Source organism: Pongo abelii, chromosome 1, assembly GCF_028885655.2.
Source record: "Pongo abelii isolate AG06213 chromosome 1, NHGRI_mPonAbe1-v2.0_pri, whole genome shotgun sequence".
Taxonomy (NCBI): Eukaryota; Metazoa; Chordata; class Mammalia; order Primates; family Hominidae; genus Pongo; species Pongo abelii.
In genome coordinates, this window is record NC_071985.2 from 80,807,910 (window position 1) to 80,826,679 (window position 18,770).

At 35.7% G+C, this 18,770-nt stretch overlaps 1 protein-coding gene across 6 annotated transcripts in view; it reads left to right on the top strand.

Annotated features, from left to right (window-relative positions):
• NME7 (NME/NM23 family member 7) overlaps nt 1-18,770 on the top strand; it is a 231,786-nt gene that overhangs the window by 54,746 nt on the left and 158,270 nt on the right. For 4 of the 6 annotated variants that reach the window (XM_054525728.2, XM_024238742.3, XM_054525729.2 and 1 more), the window contains 3 exons: nt 2,903-3,013; nt 9,773-9,823; nt 14,212-14,419. In XM_054525728.2, the coding sequence (XP_054381703.1) occupies nt 2,903-3,013; nt 9,773-9,823; nt 14,212-14,419 (370 nt within the window). The remainder of the gene's footprint in view (nt 1-2,902; nt 3,014-9,772; nt 9,824-14,211; nt 14,420-18,770) is intronic. The other 2 variants (XM_054525737.2, XM_063726598.1) reach the window with 1 other exon arrangement.

Consider the following 18,770-nt stretch of genomic DNA (forward strand, 5'->3'; position numbering starts at 1 on the left):
TTTTCCTTTATCCGTGGGGCAGATACACACTTTATGCTTGTAAAGGAAGTATGAGAAAAACAAAAAATTTAGCCTTGATGTTTAGAATAGGTTTACTTTTAGAATAGGTTTAGAACAGAATATTTACTTAAGACAAATGTGAATCCCGTATAGATTAAAGTTTACATGTTTATTCTTTTTGGTCAATGGCATTTAAAGAGTCCATAGCACTGCACTATCTAAGATGTTTAATAGCACTGTACTATCTAAGACTTTATTACATAGCAACAGCACTGTACTATCTGGGGCATTTATTGTACTGCAATCAGTCATCTTTCTCAGAAATATATTTGCTGCAATTTTTGCTCAGAACCTGATGATATATGAAGACCTTTATTGCATAGCTCTGTGAGCATTGTTATTTTCTGGAAATCTATATTCTGGGTTCGTGAAGGCTGGCCAAACTGTTTTTTCACAAGAAGTAGTTACCATGTATTGCTAAGAAGTTTTAATCTTAAATAGTGGTTTTTATAATTTTTTGTTTTCTTTTGAGAATATCTCATGCTGCATCTTACAGTGCTTGCCTCAGTGCAGGCAAGAGGATTACTAAGTGGTAGATTGTTACACTGGTGGCTCTCAGTGAATCATACGTTGTGGTTTCTTCTCACAATGACTCTGAGCTTGACCACATGACTTGCATTGGCCAAAGAGATGTCAGCAAACATGACTCAAGGGGACACTTGATAATTGCCTGTACATTGGTTGATGTGTGGTGGTATTTGAAGAGGCCTGGTCTAGCCTCCTTAAGGACCACAGGAAAGAAAAGCCTAGTTGTCTTAGCTGAGCACAGCCCCCAGCTGGCCCACTAGCTGAATACAGCTGTGTGAATGATCCTAGGTGAAACCACTGCACAGCCTACCTACAGAACCTTGAGAAATTGTTGTTTTGCGCCACTACATATTTGGATGGTTTGTTATGCAGTTACAGATAACAGAGATACTACTGATATATCTTTGTCACCCTATTGTTTCTTCATGTGCTATCTTTATTTTTAAATTAACACATATGATGCCTGATCTCTCTCTTATTTTCCCTCCAAAATACAATTTACTATTACTTACTAAAAAATTAAGCAGCAAACACGTGACAGAGGAATTTATTTAGAGTTATTTATCACATAGTCAATCCTTTGTCTCTTGTAGGCATTTAAGAGAAAATCAGATTACATTTTAAGCTGTTTGTCAATTTTAGACTTTTCACATTGCTTCTTTTTTATAGACATTGATGACTACTGCCATGTTTTATTTTTTCTTTAAGAGCCATGGTCAGTGAAATGTTCTTCCAGAGGTTAGTCTGGCTTAAAATATTTAAATAATATGAATTAAAAAGTGAAGAGTTTTAAGTGTGTTTTCAATGAAGCCAGACAATATAAAGTAATATAACTGTCTCATCTGCTTTAAAATAAACAAAAACATTATCTGGTATAATTTGTAATAAACACACTAAGATGAACAATTTCTTTTGTTATTACAGTTTTAAAACTCAGCCATAAGCTATATCCAATTTAAGTAAGGATATTTGAATTTTTTTTTTTTTGAGATGGAGTCTCGCTGTTGCCCAGGCTGGAGTGCAGTGGCACTATCTCGGCTCACTGCAGGCTCCGCCCCCCGGGTTCACATCATTCTCCTGCCTCAGCCTCCTGAGTAGCTGGGACTATAGGTGCCTGCCACCTCACCTGGCTAATTTTTTTGTATTTTTAGTAGAGACGGGGTTTCACCATTTAGCCAGGATGGTCTCGATCTCCTGACCTCATGATCCGCCCGCCTCGGCCTCCCAAAGTGCTGGGATTACAGGCGTGAGCCACCGCGCCGGGCCAGGATATTTGACTTTTACCCTGAGCTAAGTTTGTCTTATTGGTGAAAAAAATCCAACAATGAAAAGACCAACCTTTCTCCTTTTATGGATTCCATGAATTAATGCCAGTGTTATAAGAACAATTGGAAATGCAGAGGGGAAATTAGCAGCAATTCTTTATCACAAAAGCAGAATTACTCCAGCTAATATAGTTTTTATGTTGCATTTGCAAATAGTATTCTTGAGGATTTGGTGATGATGCCCCTTTTTAATAATATTAATAGTAACATTATTTGTGATGTGGAAGGACAGACCTAGGAGTCTGGTAAGCTGGGTGTTTTGTCCTGAAAATGCTGCTGACCAGCTGTGTAACCTTTGTCATGTTACCTTGGTAGGCCTAGTTTCCTCATTAGTAAAATGAGGACACTCAGGTGATCTTCATCTCCAAATTTCTCTTAATTCTGAATCTTCAGAGGGGGAGAGTGCATTGTTCTGATGTATCCTCCTGGAGAAGAACATGATTTTAAAAGTTAGCATGTTGTTACGTATTCACATACATTGTTGTATAAGAAGACATTTGATTCTTCACGCAGTCACCCATGTTATGAATAAAGAGTCAGTAGAAGAATTATAATTATTTCCAAATCAATGTTGAACTGACTATATAGCGTACATATGTTGAAGTCTAAGAGACCAAAAACCAAGCTCATAATATATTTAATGCAATGTTTTAGAGATTAGTCCTTTGTATAAAATGTATTCTAAGAAATGGAGATTCTAAATGGCTGTGTTTTCTCATTTGGATATATTAAAAATAACAATTTTAGTGCTTTTTTTCCTAAGCTTCCTCCGTCCCCCAAGTTTAGTATCTAATTTTGATGTTCACGGGAAAAATACTAAGCTTACTTTGTGTAAGTTTTTAAGGGATGTCTTTAATATACTTTTCTATACAATTAATTTCAAATTTTGATGATCTAGGATGATTGTTGAGAATACTGCTGCTTGGGAATTATAAATAAAAACTGTTGAACTATTTTTATTTGCAAACTTATTTTTTGTTTCCTAATAGAACGCTAGCCCTAATTAAACCAGATGCAGTATCAAAGGCTGGAGAAATAATTGAAATAATAAACAAAGCTGGATTTACTATAACCAAACTCAAAATGATGATGCTTTCAAGGTAATTTTTTTTATCATTTTCAGTTATGTAATGTCTGATTCCTTTTTAAAAAATCATTTTCTATCTTTCTTATCATTGTTTAAAATTTAAAAATCTCCTATTGAATGACAAAGAATAGAATAGTAACCTTACCAAAATGGGAACTGACAGGAGTTCATCTAGAATGTTACTGACAAAGCTGGCCCCCTAAAAGATTTGATCTTTTCCTATTCAGTGTCATGAAGCCCATATACAAAACCGAAAGTGAGTATCAAGCAGTGCAGGCTTTATTCAGTGTCTGTGGAATTGAGAAACAGGAGCGTGGCTCACAAATCAACTTCTCAACTAGTGAGGGGTGAGGGGGTTAAAATAAAGGATTTCTCTAATAAAGGACATGAAAAGCAAGAGGAGCAATATGCATGTCTTTTCTGGAAATTGGTGGTGAACTTCCACCAGTTTCACAATTGATGGTGAATTGCAGTGCTGCTTTCCTTTTTGTCTTTTTATGGCCTCTTCCGGTCATTGTCATGGCGATTTTCAGCTGTCATGGTGCTGGTGGGAGTGCCATATAGTATGAAAATGAGATTATAATGAAGTCCGAGGTCTTTTTGATGTCATTTGGTTGCATATCTTGGTTCTAACCAGTCTCAACTGGTCTGGTTGTAAAGGGAACCTTTTATTGCAGAAGTCCTCTTTCTTAAAGATAAGCAAAGTTAGGACAGGGTAGAAATTCAGCTGTCATGTAGGCATTACACCAGGCAACAAAAAGAAAAAGAAGAAAGAAAAGAACAATAAGACACCAAGTAATCAGATGCATAAATAACCACTGAAGTCTAAGTAATTAGGAGTTGTCAAATTATGCATGCCTCATTTAATTATTATTGTCTTTCAAAACCCCATATGCTTTTATAATACCAATGCTTGATAATTATAATCTTTTCTTAATATATAAGGATAACACACTGTATAAAATTAATAGAGGAAATGATGTCTGATTATTTTTATTTGACAAGAGGATTTACTGTTGAGATTTCCAAAGATGATGCATTTGGAAATGTTTACATTTAGCTCTTTTTATTATAAATAATAGGCAAATATACCTATTTACTTTTTACCTAGATAGGTAAATATACCTATCTAACAAGCAATCCAACCTGTTTGACCAGATATTTCCTAAGTTATTTAGTGAAAATAAGACTTATACATTCTACTTATCCCTTTCTATCATGAAGTAAGTAACTCTAACCCCATGAGAATGGCAAGGAGAATATTAACAACGTACAAACAAAGGATAGGGAAAACCTTCTCTTACAGTTTTTTTAGAGATCCTGTAGAAAAAAAACTAATGATTTTTCCATGATATTGGACATTTGTTTTAAAAAAATTTCCTACCAAGTAGACAAAGCAAAGACTGAAACATTCTGGAAGATGAAGAAGGGAGATGAGTATAGGACAGAGGCCTTTGTTTCCTGGGATCACCCTCTGGTTGGCTGAGTGTAACACAGAGTGTCTCTAGGGACAGGAATGTAGCAGTTAGGCAGATCAGGCTCCAATAGTGTTCTTATGTTTCTCCATTAGTTTTTGTTTGTTTTTGGTCAGGTTTCTTCTTAATGCTTCAATAGATCATTCATTTCTGGATTTATTCCGTGGGTCAGTTGCATTTTTGTTTCTGTGAGAGCAGGGACAATGGGGAGCAGTAGACATTCAAGTCAGCTTCAGTACATCTGATTCTGAGAAACTTTAAGACAACACCCTCCATTTTACCCTGACAATGACATGTTTAATTGGAATTTTTCCCTTACGTATGATTTCCTAGTTTACATATTTTCTAGAGAGACAGGAGGCTTACATTTCAGAGCACAGTATTTAGACCAGATTGCTTGTAACTGTGCTGCTTACTAGGTGTGTGACTGAACAATTGACCACTGTGTTTATTTCTTTGTTTGCAAAGTGAGATTTTTTTTTTTTTTTTTTTTTGAGATGGAGTCTTGCTCTGTTGCCCAGGTTGGAGTGTAGTGACATGATTTCGGCTTACTGCAACCTCCACCTCCCAGGTTCAAGCAATTCTCCTGCCTTGGCCTCCTAAGTAGCTGGGACTACAGGCGCATGCCACCATGCCTGGGTAATTTTTGTATTTTTAGTAGAGACAGGGTTTCACCATGTTGGCCAGGCTAGTCTTGAACTCCTGACCTCAAATGATCCACCCGCCTCAGCCTCCCAAAGTGCTGGGATTACAGGCATGAGCCACCACGCCCAGCTTAAAATGGGATTTATAATAGTACCTATCTCATAAAGTTGTTGTGCGGGTTACAAGAGTTTAGTGTCTCTATACTTCTAGTGTCTGATGACTTGGTATCTAACTTCCTGTGGTAAAGATGCTACTTGTTTATCATAATGGCCCTATAGCACATGAAGAAAGATGCTAAAACCAGTGAACACTTCAAGAGCACCATAGGGTGTACATTTGCTAGTTTCTTTGACACCTTAAGTCTTGTTAATTCCGCCCATGCCTTTTGAAATACTTCATTCTTTGGAGTACCACAGATGCAAGCCCTTCTAATTACTTGTTGACACACCTATTCATTTGTAGTTATGCACTTCCTTTTCTCATAGTCTTCTGAACACAAATCTCTTACCAAACCATTTTCACTGGCCCCTCTGGAAATCAAGTTTCACTGTGAACAAATATCCCTAAGTCCCTAGTGTCTTAACAGAGTGTATCTTTGCCCGCACATTTTTAGTTTAGTTGAAATCTGACCCTTCTCCAGGGACATCCCTTTCCTTTTAGCCCTATAGGCTTCTCACTCAGAAATGTTTCTTGTGTCACAGGGTCATGATATAGCGTGTTTTAGCTCTCTCCTAAAAATCTCTACTCTTCTTCATCCTTGGAAATTCATGTTATTTCGTTGTTTTACCATCCACTGAGCCTCATTTCCATTCTACAGTTCACAAACTCCACATTTGTTAAAGACTTGGGCACTTTGTTTATAGTCTCCTTCTATTCCAGTGTCTCCTGACAGTTGGGATGACTTCAACATCTCTGTGAGTGATCATCCAGGGCTCTACTCTATTTGCTTTCCCATCTCAGTGACAGTCACTGTGATTTCAATTAGATATTCCTCCAGATCCTTGCTTTTTGTTTTTTTAAGAAATGTGGTCTCGCTTTGTTGCCCAGGCTAGTCTCGAACTGGCCTCAAGTGAGTCTCCTGCCTTGTACTCCCAAAGTGCTAGAATTACAGGCATGAGCCACTGCATCCAGCTTGTTGTATGTTATTTTCTTTACAACTTTACTTGAGTAGTCTCATCCATGTCCATATTATCACCTACCACTTACTTATAGATGAATTCCAAATACATCTTCAGCCTTGACTTCTCTCTACAACTGTCAATCTGAAAGTGATCCTAGATTCATCTTGCCGCTCCCCCATTCCTCATACCTACCTGATACATAAATATTTTTACTTCTGCTTTCTGTATATCTGGGAGCAATTCTTTCCTTATAATTCCTATTGCAGCCCCTTAGTTTAGGCATTTTATAGGCTCATATTCAGGCTTTCAAAGTATCAACATAGGCTACTGACTGATTTGTCTACTTCTTGACTTACTACCTTCTATTCCTTGATGGCTCATTTCCTACCTCAAGATTGCTCCATGCCATTTTCTTATTGCCATTAGAATGAACCTTATAAAAATGAAAATTTGAACATGTTACCATTCCCTTCCTTAAATCCATCAGTGGTTTCCCATATGCAGGAAAATATGAACAAGCAGACAAGCTCTTTGATAGAGTATACAAGACTCTTAGTCATCTGTACTCACCTACTATAATAGCTCTAAGAGGATACTTAGGTTTCAGTTCCCTGAACATGTTGTGCTTTATTGCATCTCATTTTTCTTGTACATAATATTGTACTGTCTTGAATGCTCTGCCTTGTCTTCTGTCTCGTCCATTCCTATTCATCGTTCAGAACCAACTCAAATGTCTGATGGAAACTAATTCCCAAGAAAACTTAACTGCTTATCTAATCATTCATATCACTTCATATATTTTTATTAGTATGTTGAGCTTGGGATTTCATCCAATTTATAAGCTAGGAAGTTACCTGTAACTCTTCCATGGATGTTAGCAGATGACATGAGACTTCTGGGTCAGTGACAAAAGACTTTATAATGGTAGAGCAAGCAGCATGAGCATTGTGTTTATATTGGTTCTCCTTGCTTCCATATCCTATAGGAATAAAATGACCTAGGCCCAGGTGTATACTGTGTATCTAGAGGGTGGCATCACAACTGAGGAGGAGTGAGCTTGGGTTACCAACTGTGCCTTTAGCAAGCAATAAACAAGTCTACTCTTTATACTGAAGAGAGGCTTTACCTTATCCCTCAAGGTTGCTTGTTGCAAACACAATCCTGAGAAATGACACTGATGAAGATCAGTCAGGTCCTTGCATTCTTGGCATACCCAATAAGACAAGTTAGAAGAGAGAAACTCACCTGGAGGAATTTCTCACAATGTATGCATCTTTTCTAAAATTTTTTGTTCAAATGTCAATGATGACAATATCCAGAAGATAGCTGCTGAGTTCTGTATGACTTTGTATTTCTAGTTCTTGGATCAGTGCCTCAATCAAGGTAGGTATTAAGTAAATATTTATTGAAAGGGTTAATGGATAGATCCTTGTGAAAGAATGGTTAGTTTCCTTATAAAAACACAACAAAACATAACAAAACAATAACAAAAAACTTCTCTAGATAGTGATTCACTTGTTAATACCTATCTCCTAAACCTTTTAAGCAAAGAATTAGATAAGAATGATGGGAAAAAATTTATGAAATCTCATCGTGGTTTCAATTTTAGATTTTGAATGGAGATAACTATGGAATCAGGGACATGTTGGATGAAAACAATGAAACATTTTTCGTAATGGATTGAAGTTTTTCTTTTCAATGATGTTAAAGATTATGATTGCTTTTTCTTTTCTTGTAGTTCAGTTTTTTTGTGTTTGAAAAGTTTAGAATTGGTTGTTTTAGTATTCTTCTGCTAACTCTTCTAATTTACTCTCCATGTGAGTTTTTCAGTCATTCAGTTTTACCCCATTTTAGGCTGTAATGCAATATATACATATCTCTTTTTTTGTGAGTTTTTCTCTTTACCTTCTAGAATGTTGTTCTGCAGTTAGTAGTAGCAAGAGCATAAGCAGTCAGAAATTTGTAATCAGAGAGCTTTGGGTTCAGATCTTCTTGTCTTGTCCTTACTAGCTTTGTGAACTGGACAACTTATGTAACCATGCTGAACTTTATTCTTTTCCAATGTAAAATGAAGGTGATCACACCTATTTCAATATATTGTTGTAAAGAATAAATAGAATAATTTAATTATGGCTATAATTGGCTCTAGAAAAATTTGATTTTTTTCTCCTTTCCATGTCTTGGGATGAATTTTATTCTCTATATTGGCATTACATATTTCATAATCTCTTCATAGCCAAATGAATGTTTAAGTACATTTGGTTAGAATGAGAGTATGCGTGATATAACTTGTTATGTAAATTCATTTTGTAATATGCTGATAAAATCTTAAAAGCATTGCATATCAAATTAATTCTCAAGCCTGAAAGGTTGATTCTTTGCTAGGGAACACTTTCCAGTTTTAAAAGTAGTTAATGTTTACATATATTTGTCACATACTGTGAACCCAGTTCAAAGCCTTTAAGAAAACTACACAGTGTTAGGAGAGTCATCTGGTTTGCTTTTAAAAAAAGTTTTTTAGAGTTTTTAGCTAATCAGTTTAAAGTGCATTCTTTTATTGCCTCTGTAGATATTCTTTAATGGTAATATAAATGTAAAAAGTAAATCCCTGTTACAATTAATAAACTCTGAATTCTGAATATTTCCATATTCTCCCCTTTTTTAGTGATGTCAGTTAAAGCATTAGTAACCAATAAAATAAAAACAAATTAAGATACATAATTTCTCAGGCAGCTTTTAAAAACATGACTGTAGTCTTTCCTTTGGAGAGACCTAGCTAAGAAAAAAAGCTATAAACATTAAATTAAAATTCTAGCCTAAACTCTTAAGTTTAAAGCCTGTGGAAAAAAGTGACAAGTTTTTAATTAGAAGATGGCTTTGCATTTTTTTGATGCAACTTATTTAGACTTTAAAGAACAAATATTCTCATTGGTCAAATGTTAACCTTTGTTTCTAGAATGTTCAGGATGCTGTGTAAAAAGATAGATTAGGCCAGGTGCGGTGGCTCATGCCTGTAATACCAGAACTTTGAGAGGCTGAGTTGGGTGGATCACCTGAGGTCAGGAGTTTGAGACCAGCCTGGCCAGCATGGTGAAACCCCATCTCTAGTAAAAGTACAAAAATTAGCTGGGCATTGTGGCACATGCCTGTAATTCCAGCGACTTGGGAGGCTAAAACAGGAGAACTTCTTGAACCCAGGAGGTGGAGGTTGTAGCGAGCACCAAGATTGTGCCACTGCACTCTGGCCTGGGTGACTCAATCTAAAAAAAAGAAAAAGAAGAAGATAGATGATATATAACATAAGTAGAAAAGTAAATATTGCCTCCTACATTAATTTTTATTTACATCGATATTACTCATACTTACAAAATATTTTAAAAGAGAGGCTTTGACAGAATATTTGGTGAAAAATTATTAATTAAAATATAAATTAGTATAAATTGAGAGGATTTTATCTTTATTTTATTAATTTAAGCTAAAATAATAAGTGATTTATAATTCTTAACTATTGTCATTTTGATTATTTTATAGGAAAGAAGCATTGGATTTTCATGTAGATCACCAATCAAGACCCTTTTTCAAGTAGGTTCTTAATTTGGGGATTAGTGGTATGTAAAGGAGGATATCCTAGAAAACTATGGAGTTACATTTGTAAAATTTATTACATGAGAATAATCTGTCAAAAGGGCCATAGCAACATCTTGCAACTGCACAGAATTCTAAGAATTACATTCTCTGTCTTTTTAAGTAAGAATTCCTGTATTTTATCATTAAAAATCTTAAAGTTTAATCAGTTGCAAATAGAAAGATTTGTTAACATTACAAGAAGGATAACTTTTAAAATTTTTGGTTGATTAAAAATGGAGTGATAATTATATTTGATGTTCAATATTTGTATTATGCTTTTGTGTTTGTGGGGCTTTTAATTTTTTTAATTTTTATTTTTTATGTCAACTTTTACTTTAGATTCAGGGGGTACATGTGCAGGTTTGTTACCTGGGTATATTGTGTGATGCTGAGGTTTGGGGTACAATTGATCCCATTACCCAGGTACTGAGCATAATACCCAATAGTTAGTTTTTCAACCCTTGTTCCCTTCCCTGTCTCCCACTCTAATAGTCCCCAGTGTCTGTTGTTGCCATCAATAGATATTATTGTCCATGAGTAGCCATTATTTAGTTCCCACTTATAAGTAAGGACATGTGGTATTTGGTTTTCTGTTCTGCGTTAATTTGCTTAGGATAATGGCCTCCATCTCCATTCATGTTGTTGCAGAGGCCATGATTTCATTCTTTTTTACTGCAGCATGGTATTCCATGGTGTATATGTACCACATTTTTTTTTATCCAGTTCACCACTGATGGGCGCCTGGGTTGATTCCATGTCTTTGCTATTGTGTATAGTGCTGCAATGAACAGCCAAGTGTATGTATCTTTTTGGTAGAAAGATTTGTTTTCTTTTGGAAAAATCCCAGTAATGGGATTTAAGGTTCAAATGGTAGTTCTGTTTTAAGTCCTTTGAAAAAACTCCAAACTGTTGTCTACAGTGGTTGAGGTGCTAATTTGTATTTCCATCAACAGTGTATAAGTGTTCCCTTTCTCTACAGACTTGCCAGCATCTGTTGTTTTTTGACTTTTTTTTTTTTTTAATTCAGCTTCTATTTTAGATACAGGGGGTACACATGCAGATTTGTTACATGGGAATATTGTGTGATGCTGAGGTTTGAAGTATGGATCCCATCATCCAGGTAGTGAGTATAGTACCCAACAGGTAGTTTTTCAAACCACCTGCCTTCTCTCCTCTAGTAGTCCACAGTGTCTATTATCCCCATATTTGTGTTGATGTATGTTTAATGTTTAGCTCCTACTTGTAAGTGAGAACATGCAGCATTTGGTTTTCTGTTTGTGGATTAATTTGCTTAGGATTATGGCCTCCAACTGTGTCCATATTATTGCCAAGGACATGATTTTATTTTTTTATGGCTGTGTAGAATCCTGTGTTATATATATACATACCACATTTTCTTTATCCAATCTACCACTGATTGGCACTCGAGTTGTTTCCATGTATTTGCTATTGTGAATAGCACAGCAATGAGTGTATGAGGGCATGTGTCTTTTTGGCAGAATTTCTTTTCCTCTGGGTATATACCCAGTAATGGAATTGCTAGGTTAAATGGTAGCTCTGTTTTAAGTTCTTTGAGAAATATCCACACTGCTTTCCACAATGGCTGGAATAATTAATATTCCCACCAACAGTGTATAAGCATTCTCTTTTCTCTACAGTCTTGCCAGCATGTTATTTTTTGACTTTTTAATAGTAGCCATTGTGACTGGTGTGAAATGGTATCTCATTGTGGTTTTGATTTGCATTTCTCTGATGATTAGTGATATTGAGTGTTTTTTCATATGCTATTGGCTGCTTGTATGTTCTTTTGAGAAGTGTGTATTTATGTCTTTTGCTCTTTTTTTAGTGGGGTTGTTTCATGCTTGTTTGATTATTTAAGGTCGTTAGAGATTCTGCATATTCGTCCTTTGTTGAATGCATAGTTTGTGAATATTTTCTCCCATTCTGTAGATTGTCTTTTTACTCTGTTGCTAGTGCAGAAGCTTTCTGTGCAGAAGCTCTTTGGTCCCACTCGTCAATTTTTGTTTTTGTTGCCATTACTTTTGAGGACTTAGTCATAAATTCTTTTCCCAGGCCAATGTCCAGAATGGTGTTTCCTAGGTTTTCTTCTAGGATTCTTATAGTTTGAGGTCTTACTTTTAAATCTTTAATCCATCTTGAGTAAAGTTTTGTGTATGGTTAAAGTTAAGGGGCCAGTTTCTTTCTTCTGCTTATGGTTAGACAGGTATCCCAGCACCATTTATTGAATAGAGATTCCTTTCCCCATTGCTTATTTTTGTTGACTTTGTCAAAGTTCAGATGGCTGTAGATGTGTGGCTTTATTTCTGGGTTCTCCATTATGTTCCAGTGATCTATGTGTCTATTTTTGTACCAGTACCATGATATTTTGGTTACTGTAGTCTGTTGTACTTTTAAACTATTTTGGTAGTTTGTATACATAAAGCAATGTTCATGGAACCTTTCTATTTTAACTAAATAGTTTGATATATGTTTTGTTCCTTGACATAGAACAGATAATATATGTTACACTTTATATATTCTAAATATTTGATATGTAATTAAAGTGAATATTTTGCATGCTCATATTACTATTACTGTTGCCAAAGAGTGTTTACACTTCTAATAAGAAAGAATGTTATATCAGCCAAACTAAATGGCCACAGTAGACATGTTATTTGATATCCTGCACTGAGTAGTGGGTTTTTAAAAAAAGTTTTATATGAGAAAATTATTATGCTATAGATTATTTCAAATCAAGCATTATAAAATATTCCTAAGTCTTGTTAGAATAGCTATATACACTTTTCTAGAAAATTGGTGGAAATTATCTTTTGGTATAAACTTTGTATATGTTTATAGCATTGAATTACAACTCCTAGTCTAATGATTTATATGTGATTTGCATGCAGTAAATTTTATTAAAGGAATGAATTAACTAGTTGCCTGTTAATGAGAATGATGTAACAAAAGACTAGATGAAGTAATTAGATTTTCATGAAGCAGTATCTATGATCAGGCACATCATTCCCTATATTGTTACATGCCATATTCATAGGCTTATTCGATTGTGTGTTTTGAGAATTTTGTATTAATAGGGCGTTAGATTGTAAGTGTCTTGAAGAGGGGATCTTTTTTTGTGGCACAGATGCTGATATGTTATAGGCAATTATTAAATGCTTATTGAGTGAATAAACATGGTTTGTTCCTTTGATTTGGGTTTTTTAAATCTAATGGTTGGTCTTGGGGGTTTTGTTTGTTTTGGCAGCAAAGGTCTGGCAGAAAATGTATGAAGAGGTATTATAGACCTCTTAGGATAGAAGATAAGAATACTTTTTTGTACATGGTATTTCTTAGAAATATTCTTCAAAATGAATGGGAGTGTTTTAAAAAGGAAGTACTGAGGGGAGTTGACATATAACATGCAGGGTGGAAGGAAGTATGTAAAAAATAGTCATAAGTTAGTGGGCACAAAAGAGCCTGTCACACCATGCTCCTTTCTCCAGGAGGATCTCTTCTCTCTACTTTGGATGAGAGAAAACCATGGGCTTACTCTAAAAAGTACTATGTCCCTGCTTAATACAGTCAGAGGGAGGATGTCACTTATTTCATAGTTAAACTTGTCATTGCATCCTGTACACATATAAAAGTAGAAAATAAAATGAAGTATTGTTTTTTATACCTTGGGGGACTGTGACTCAGTGCTGGATTTTTAATCAAGAACCTATGCGTACACTTTAATAATTTAATACAGAAATAACCCAGAGTAGTTTTTACACTAATAAAAGGATATTTCTTGAAGCCTGCTGGGGATTTTTTTTTTTTTTATCACCAAACCAACTCAGTGTTTATTGATTGAGAGAGTTCTTTGTCAGTCTTTGAATTCTAATAGTTTTACACAAAAATAAATAAATTCTTACTAAAAATATATTACAAGGCACCTATCCCTGTCATCCATTTATATATTGTGAAATTGTACTTGACTGCAGTGATAAACACATGTAAATAAAAAGGAGAATCCTCTGTACCTGTTAGAGCACTGGGAAAAGCATAGGTCAACAATATGCATTTTAAGTCATGAAATAGTCTTAATTCAACAGAACAGTGATTTTTCTGGTAATAGTAATTTGACATTATTAGTGATTTGAAGTGAGTCGAGCCACTGCAAGACACTCAATTTATGAAAAATTTCTCCTGCCCATGTAAAATTAACTATGCTCAATGGTTCTAAGATTATAATATTCATGTCTATGTTGAAATAATCCAATTTAAATATATCCTGTCATTAAGACAGATACCTAGTTGACAGAAAAAAGAAGCAAACTAATCTTCCATCTGTTTTGTAGTGAGCTGATCCAGTTTATTACAACTGGTCCTATTATTGCCATGGAGATTTTAAGAGATGATGCTATATGTGAATGGAAAAGACTGCTGGGACCTGCAAACTCTGGAGTGGCACGCACAGATGCTCCTGAAAGCATTAGAGCCCTCTTTGGAACAGATGGCATAAGAAATGCAGCGCATGGCCCTGATTCTTTTGCTTCTGCGGCCAGAGTAAGGTGTTTTAAAAATATTTTAATTCTCTTCTAGTTCTGTTAAATGTTTTATATCAAAGTAAAGCATTTCTATCACTGGTGACTTAGGGTGGATTTATGCCGCTGATCTAGTAGTAGAGAAAACCTTTGACATTTTTCCTAGTATCAAACAGTGTTTCAGTATATCTCCTTTGTGAACTGGTAACCTGATCATGATCAGCGTAAGTTTTCTCCAATTAAAACACTTCTCATCCTGTTTCTTGTTCCAAAGACTTAAACTACTGAGGTTCCTAAATATTTGAATTATTGAATTCATGTAAGAATACCAGTTTATGGCTAGTAGATATTAAAAAGAAGATATAATTTGAGATATTACCTTTTGATTCAGACCTAACACTGTGCTTTCAAGCTTAACATCCTATTATTTTCCTATATATAGCTAGTGTTTATGAAAGTTTCTCTACTCCTTATTTTTAAATCCATATAAATAAAGCATTATATTGGATTTATGCTGAGGTCGAATTAATGAAGTGTTAAGTTTATTTTTAGCATTGTGAGAAGTGTCTCACTTAAGGTAGTTTTTAATCTGGTCGTGTTTGCAATGAAACAATATTAGACAGTTTTATAATTGATTTCTTTCTTTTTCTTACCATTTCATCAGCAAGTCCCTTCAGCTCTTTCAAAATAAACCCTGAATCTGATCGTCGTGGTCTAAATCACTATTATATTTTGCCAGAACTGCTACAATAGCCTCCAAATTCTTTTTTCCTCTTTTCTTACACTCAATTAATGAAAATTTTACCTTGCCCAAGTAAAATCAACTATGCCCGGTGATCTTTTAAGGACAAATCAGATTAACATTCACCTGCTGAAAACCCTTCGGTGAATTTCTGTCTCTTCTAGAATAAAATCTAAAGTCCTTATTGTAGCCTCCAATGCTTTATCTAGTCTGGCCCATATCTATCTCTAACTGTATCTTTGATCTATCTCTATCTTAATCATTGTGTTCCAGGCACACTAACCATCTTGCTATTCCTTGAATAGCATATTTCTGTCTGGAATAGTCAACTAACAGCAAAGAGGACAGCGTGGTTGGATAGGAATGAGAGAGGGAGGAAGAGGGGGATGAGGTTACAGAGGTAATTAGGGGAAAGATTATATGGTCTTTTAGGCCATAGTAGTACTTTCAGATTTTTCTCTGAAAAAATAGAGAGCCATTTTAGGGTTTTGAGCAAAGGACTGATATGTTCCACTTGCCATTTAAAAGGATAATTCTGGCTGTTGCATTAAGAATGACTATAGAGGCCGGGAGCGGTGGCTCACGCCTGTAATCTCAGCACTTTGGGAGGCCGAGGTGGGCAGATCATTTGAGGCCAGGAGTTCGAGACCAGCCTGGCCAACATGGTAAAACCCTGTTTCTACAAAAAAATACAAAAATTAGCTGGGTGTGGTGGCACCTACCTGTAATCCCAGCTGCTCTAGAGGCTGAGGTAGGAGAATTGCTTGAACCAGGGAGGTGGAGGTTGCAGTGAACTGAGATCATGCCACTGTGCTCTAGCCTGGGTGACAGAGTGAGACTCCATCCCGGGAAAAAAAAAAAAAATGAATGACTATAGAGGGCAAAAACAGCAACAGGGAGCCTAATCAGGAGTCTGTTGGAATAACCCAGCGAGATGATGGCTTGGACCCAGGTGGTAATAATGAAAGAAGTATACAAATATATTTTAAAATATATATTAATGATTGAAGGTCAAATAAACAAGATTTTCTGCTAGATTGAATGTAGAGTATGAGAAAAAGATACCAAGGATTACTCCAAAGTTCTTAGCCTGATTAACAGAAGGATAGAATTTACGTAAACTAAAATGAGGAAAACTGTGGCTAGAGTCAGAATGAACGGACAATCAGGAGTTACATTTGGACATTTATAAACTTAACCTGTTTGTTAGTTTTCCAATTAGACTGACGAATGAAAAAAATTAGTATGACAGCTTAGAGTTATCAGCACATAAATGGTATTTAAAGCCAGGAGACTGGTTGAGATTACCAAGGAGAAGGTATAGATAGAGAAGTAAAGAGCACCAAAGATGAAGCTACATCTTGATAAAAGGTCAAGGAGAAGAAGGCAGCAAAGGAGGTTGAGGAGGAGCCACCAGAGAGGTAAGAGGAAAAACTGAGAGATAATTATGTCCTAGAGGCCAAGTGAATCAAATGTTCTAAAATGAGAGAATGACCAGTGGTGTCAAATAAGGCAAGTAAGAAGAGGACTGAGAATGGACTGTTAAATTTTGCAATGTGGATATCATTGGTGAACTTTGTAAGGTGAATGTTGATGGGGAGGTGGAGGCAAAACCCTGTGTGGAGTAGACTTAAAAGAAAATTGTGGGACAGGAATTGGAGTTAGTGAATATAGACAACTTTTTTTTTTGAGGAGTTTTTTTGAGGAGTTTTCCTGCAAAGAGATGAGGTGGTAGCTGTCAAGAAAAGCAGGATCAATTTTTTTTTAAGAGGAGAGGTATTAGGTAAAAAATTGATGATGTAGGAAAAAGAGGGAGACTTGTTGGAGCAATTTCATTAGGCAAAAGGAAATGGAAATTAGAACCCAGGTGGAGAGATTAGGCAGGTGTGCATCTCAGGTACTCGTCTATAGCCACAGATGGGAAGGGAGAATATGTGAACACAGATGCTGATTCTTAAGTAGGAAGCAAGATCAAAACAGCTGAAAGTGAGGATGAGGGATAAGGTATTGGTTGGTCTGAAGGGAGAGAAGAATATGTGAAATGGTCATCTGGAAAAGGAATAGATCAGGGAACTGTGGTGTGTGATTGCTATACTGAATTAATGGCCCATCTAGTGTTCATGGCCATGAATTGTGAGTGTGGTACTCCAGCCTGTTCAACTGCATGGCTGAAGGTAAGGAGTAGGTGGAGAGCTGGCTTTAACCATGGCTGTGGTTTTGTGAAACAAATGTGACGAAAGTGTTAAGGAAGTTAAAGATACCTGCAAGAGAGCAATTATAGTCTTTGACCATATCTTAGTAGTAGACATTTACTGTAAATGTGGTATTATTTTGTATAGTTAAATTTCCAGTCATATTTTAAAGCATTATAAAAATAATAAACATATCTAATTAATGAAGGAAATAATTGAGGCTGAACTGAAAGTCACTACCATGTTTACTGATGTTTCCTGCCTGTTTCACCCTATTACCACCTTATGCCATCCATTTCTTTTTTACTTCTACTAGATCATTTAATAAATTTGAGCATAAATATACTTGTTAGATTTTAGTCTATCTTGTAGTGGAGCAACTTTTGTTAAGTTAACTACTGTCTTAGTCCATTTTGTGTTGCTGTGAAGGAATACCTGAGGCTGGGTCATTTATAAAGGAAAAAGGTTTATTTGGCTCATAGTCCTGATGGCTGGGACATCAAGATTGGGCATCTGCATCTCGTGAGGGTGTCAGGCAGCTTCCACTCATGGTGGAAGGTAAAAGGGAGCCTGCGTGTGCACAGATCACATGGTAAAAGAAGAAGCAAGCCACTGGGAGAGGTGTCAGGCTATTTTTAACAACCAGCTTTCAGGGGAACTAATAGAGGGAAAATTCACTCACCTTGGAGGGAGGGCATTAGTCTATTCATGGGATTTACCCCTACTATCCAAACCTCCCATTAGGCCCCATCTCTAACATTGGGGATCAAATTTCAACATGAGATTTGGAAGGAACAAACATCCAATCCAAAGCAGCTACCATTGCCATTTCACCTAAAGAAATGTCTTAAACATATTTGTTTATATTTTGTGCATTTAATTCTTTTAACCTCTTTCTGCTGTTAGTCCCTGAAATATCCTATTATTTGTATGAACGCTTTAGGGTATATATTTTTTTTACCCTTGTCTGGGGAAGAGTGAGTGTTGTTGACATTACGTTAGGTGGCTCTAGGAATTAAGGAAAAATATTGTAGCTGGAAAATAGAGCTTATGTGAAGAAGCAAAGACCATAGGTCTTAAAAAATTGAAAAACATCACAGCCCGAAACTTATGCAGCCCCAAACAGCCTCTTCTTTACCTTGAGTTCCTATTAGTTATTGTCTAATTTTTCATTCCATCTTTCTAGATTTTACCAAAACCTAGACTTATACTCATTATTTTCATTCCTCAGCTATCTTTGACTACTCATTTGTGAGCAATTGTTAAAATTTAGCATTATTTTCATCATTCCTGAAAATATTGTCTTTGGAGACCATGACTTGTGTCTTACTAATTGGTTTTTCTTCCTTCACTTGTCCTTTCAGACACTGGTATTGTGCAGGCTTATTTTCTTGGTTTACTGCTTTTCTTGCTCTAATTTTCAGTTCCCTAGTCTGTAA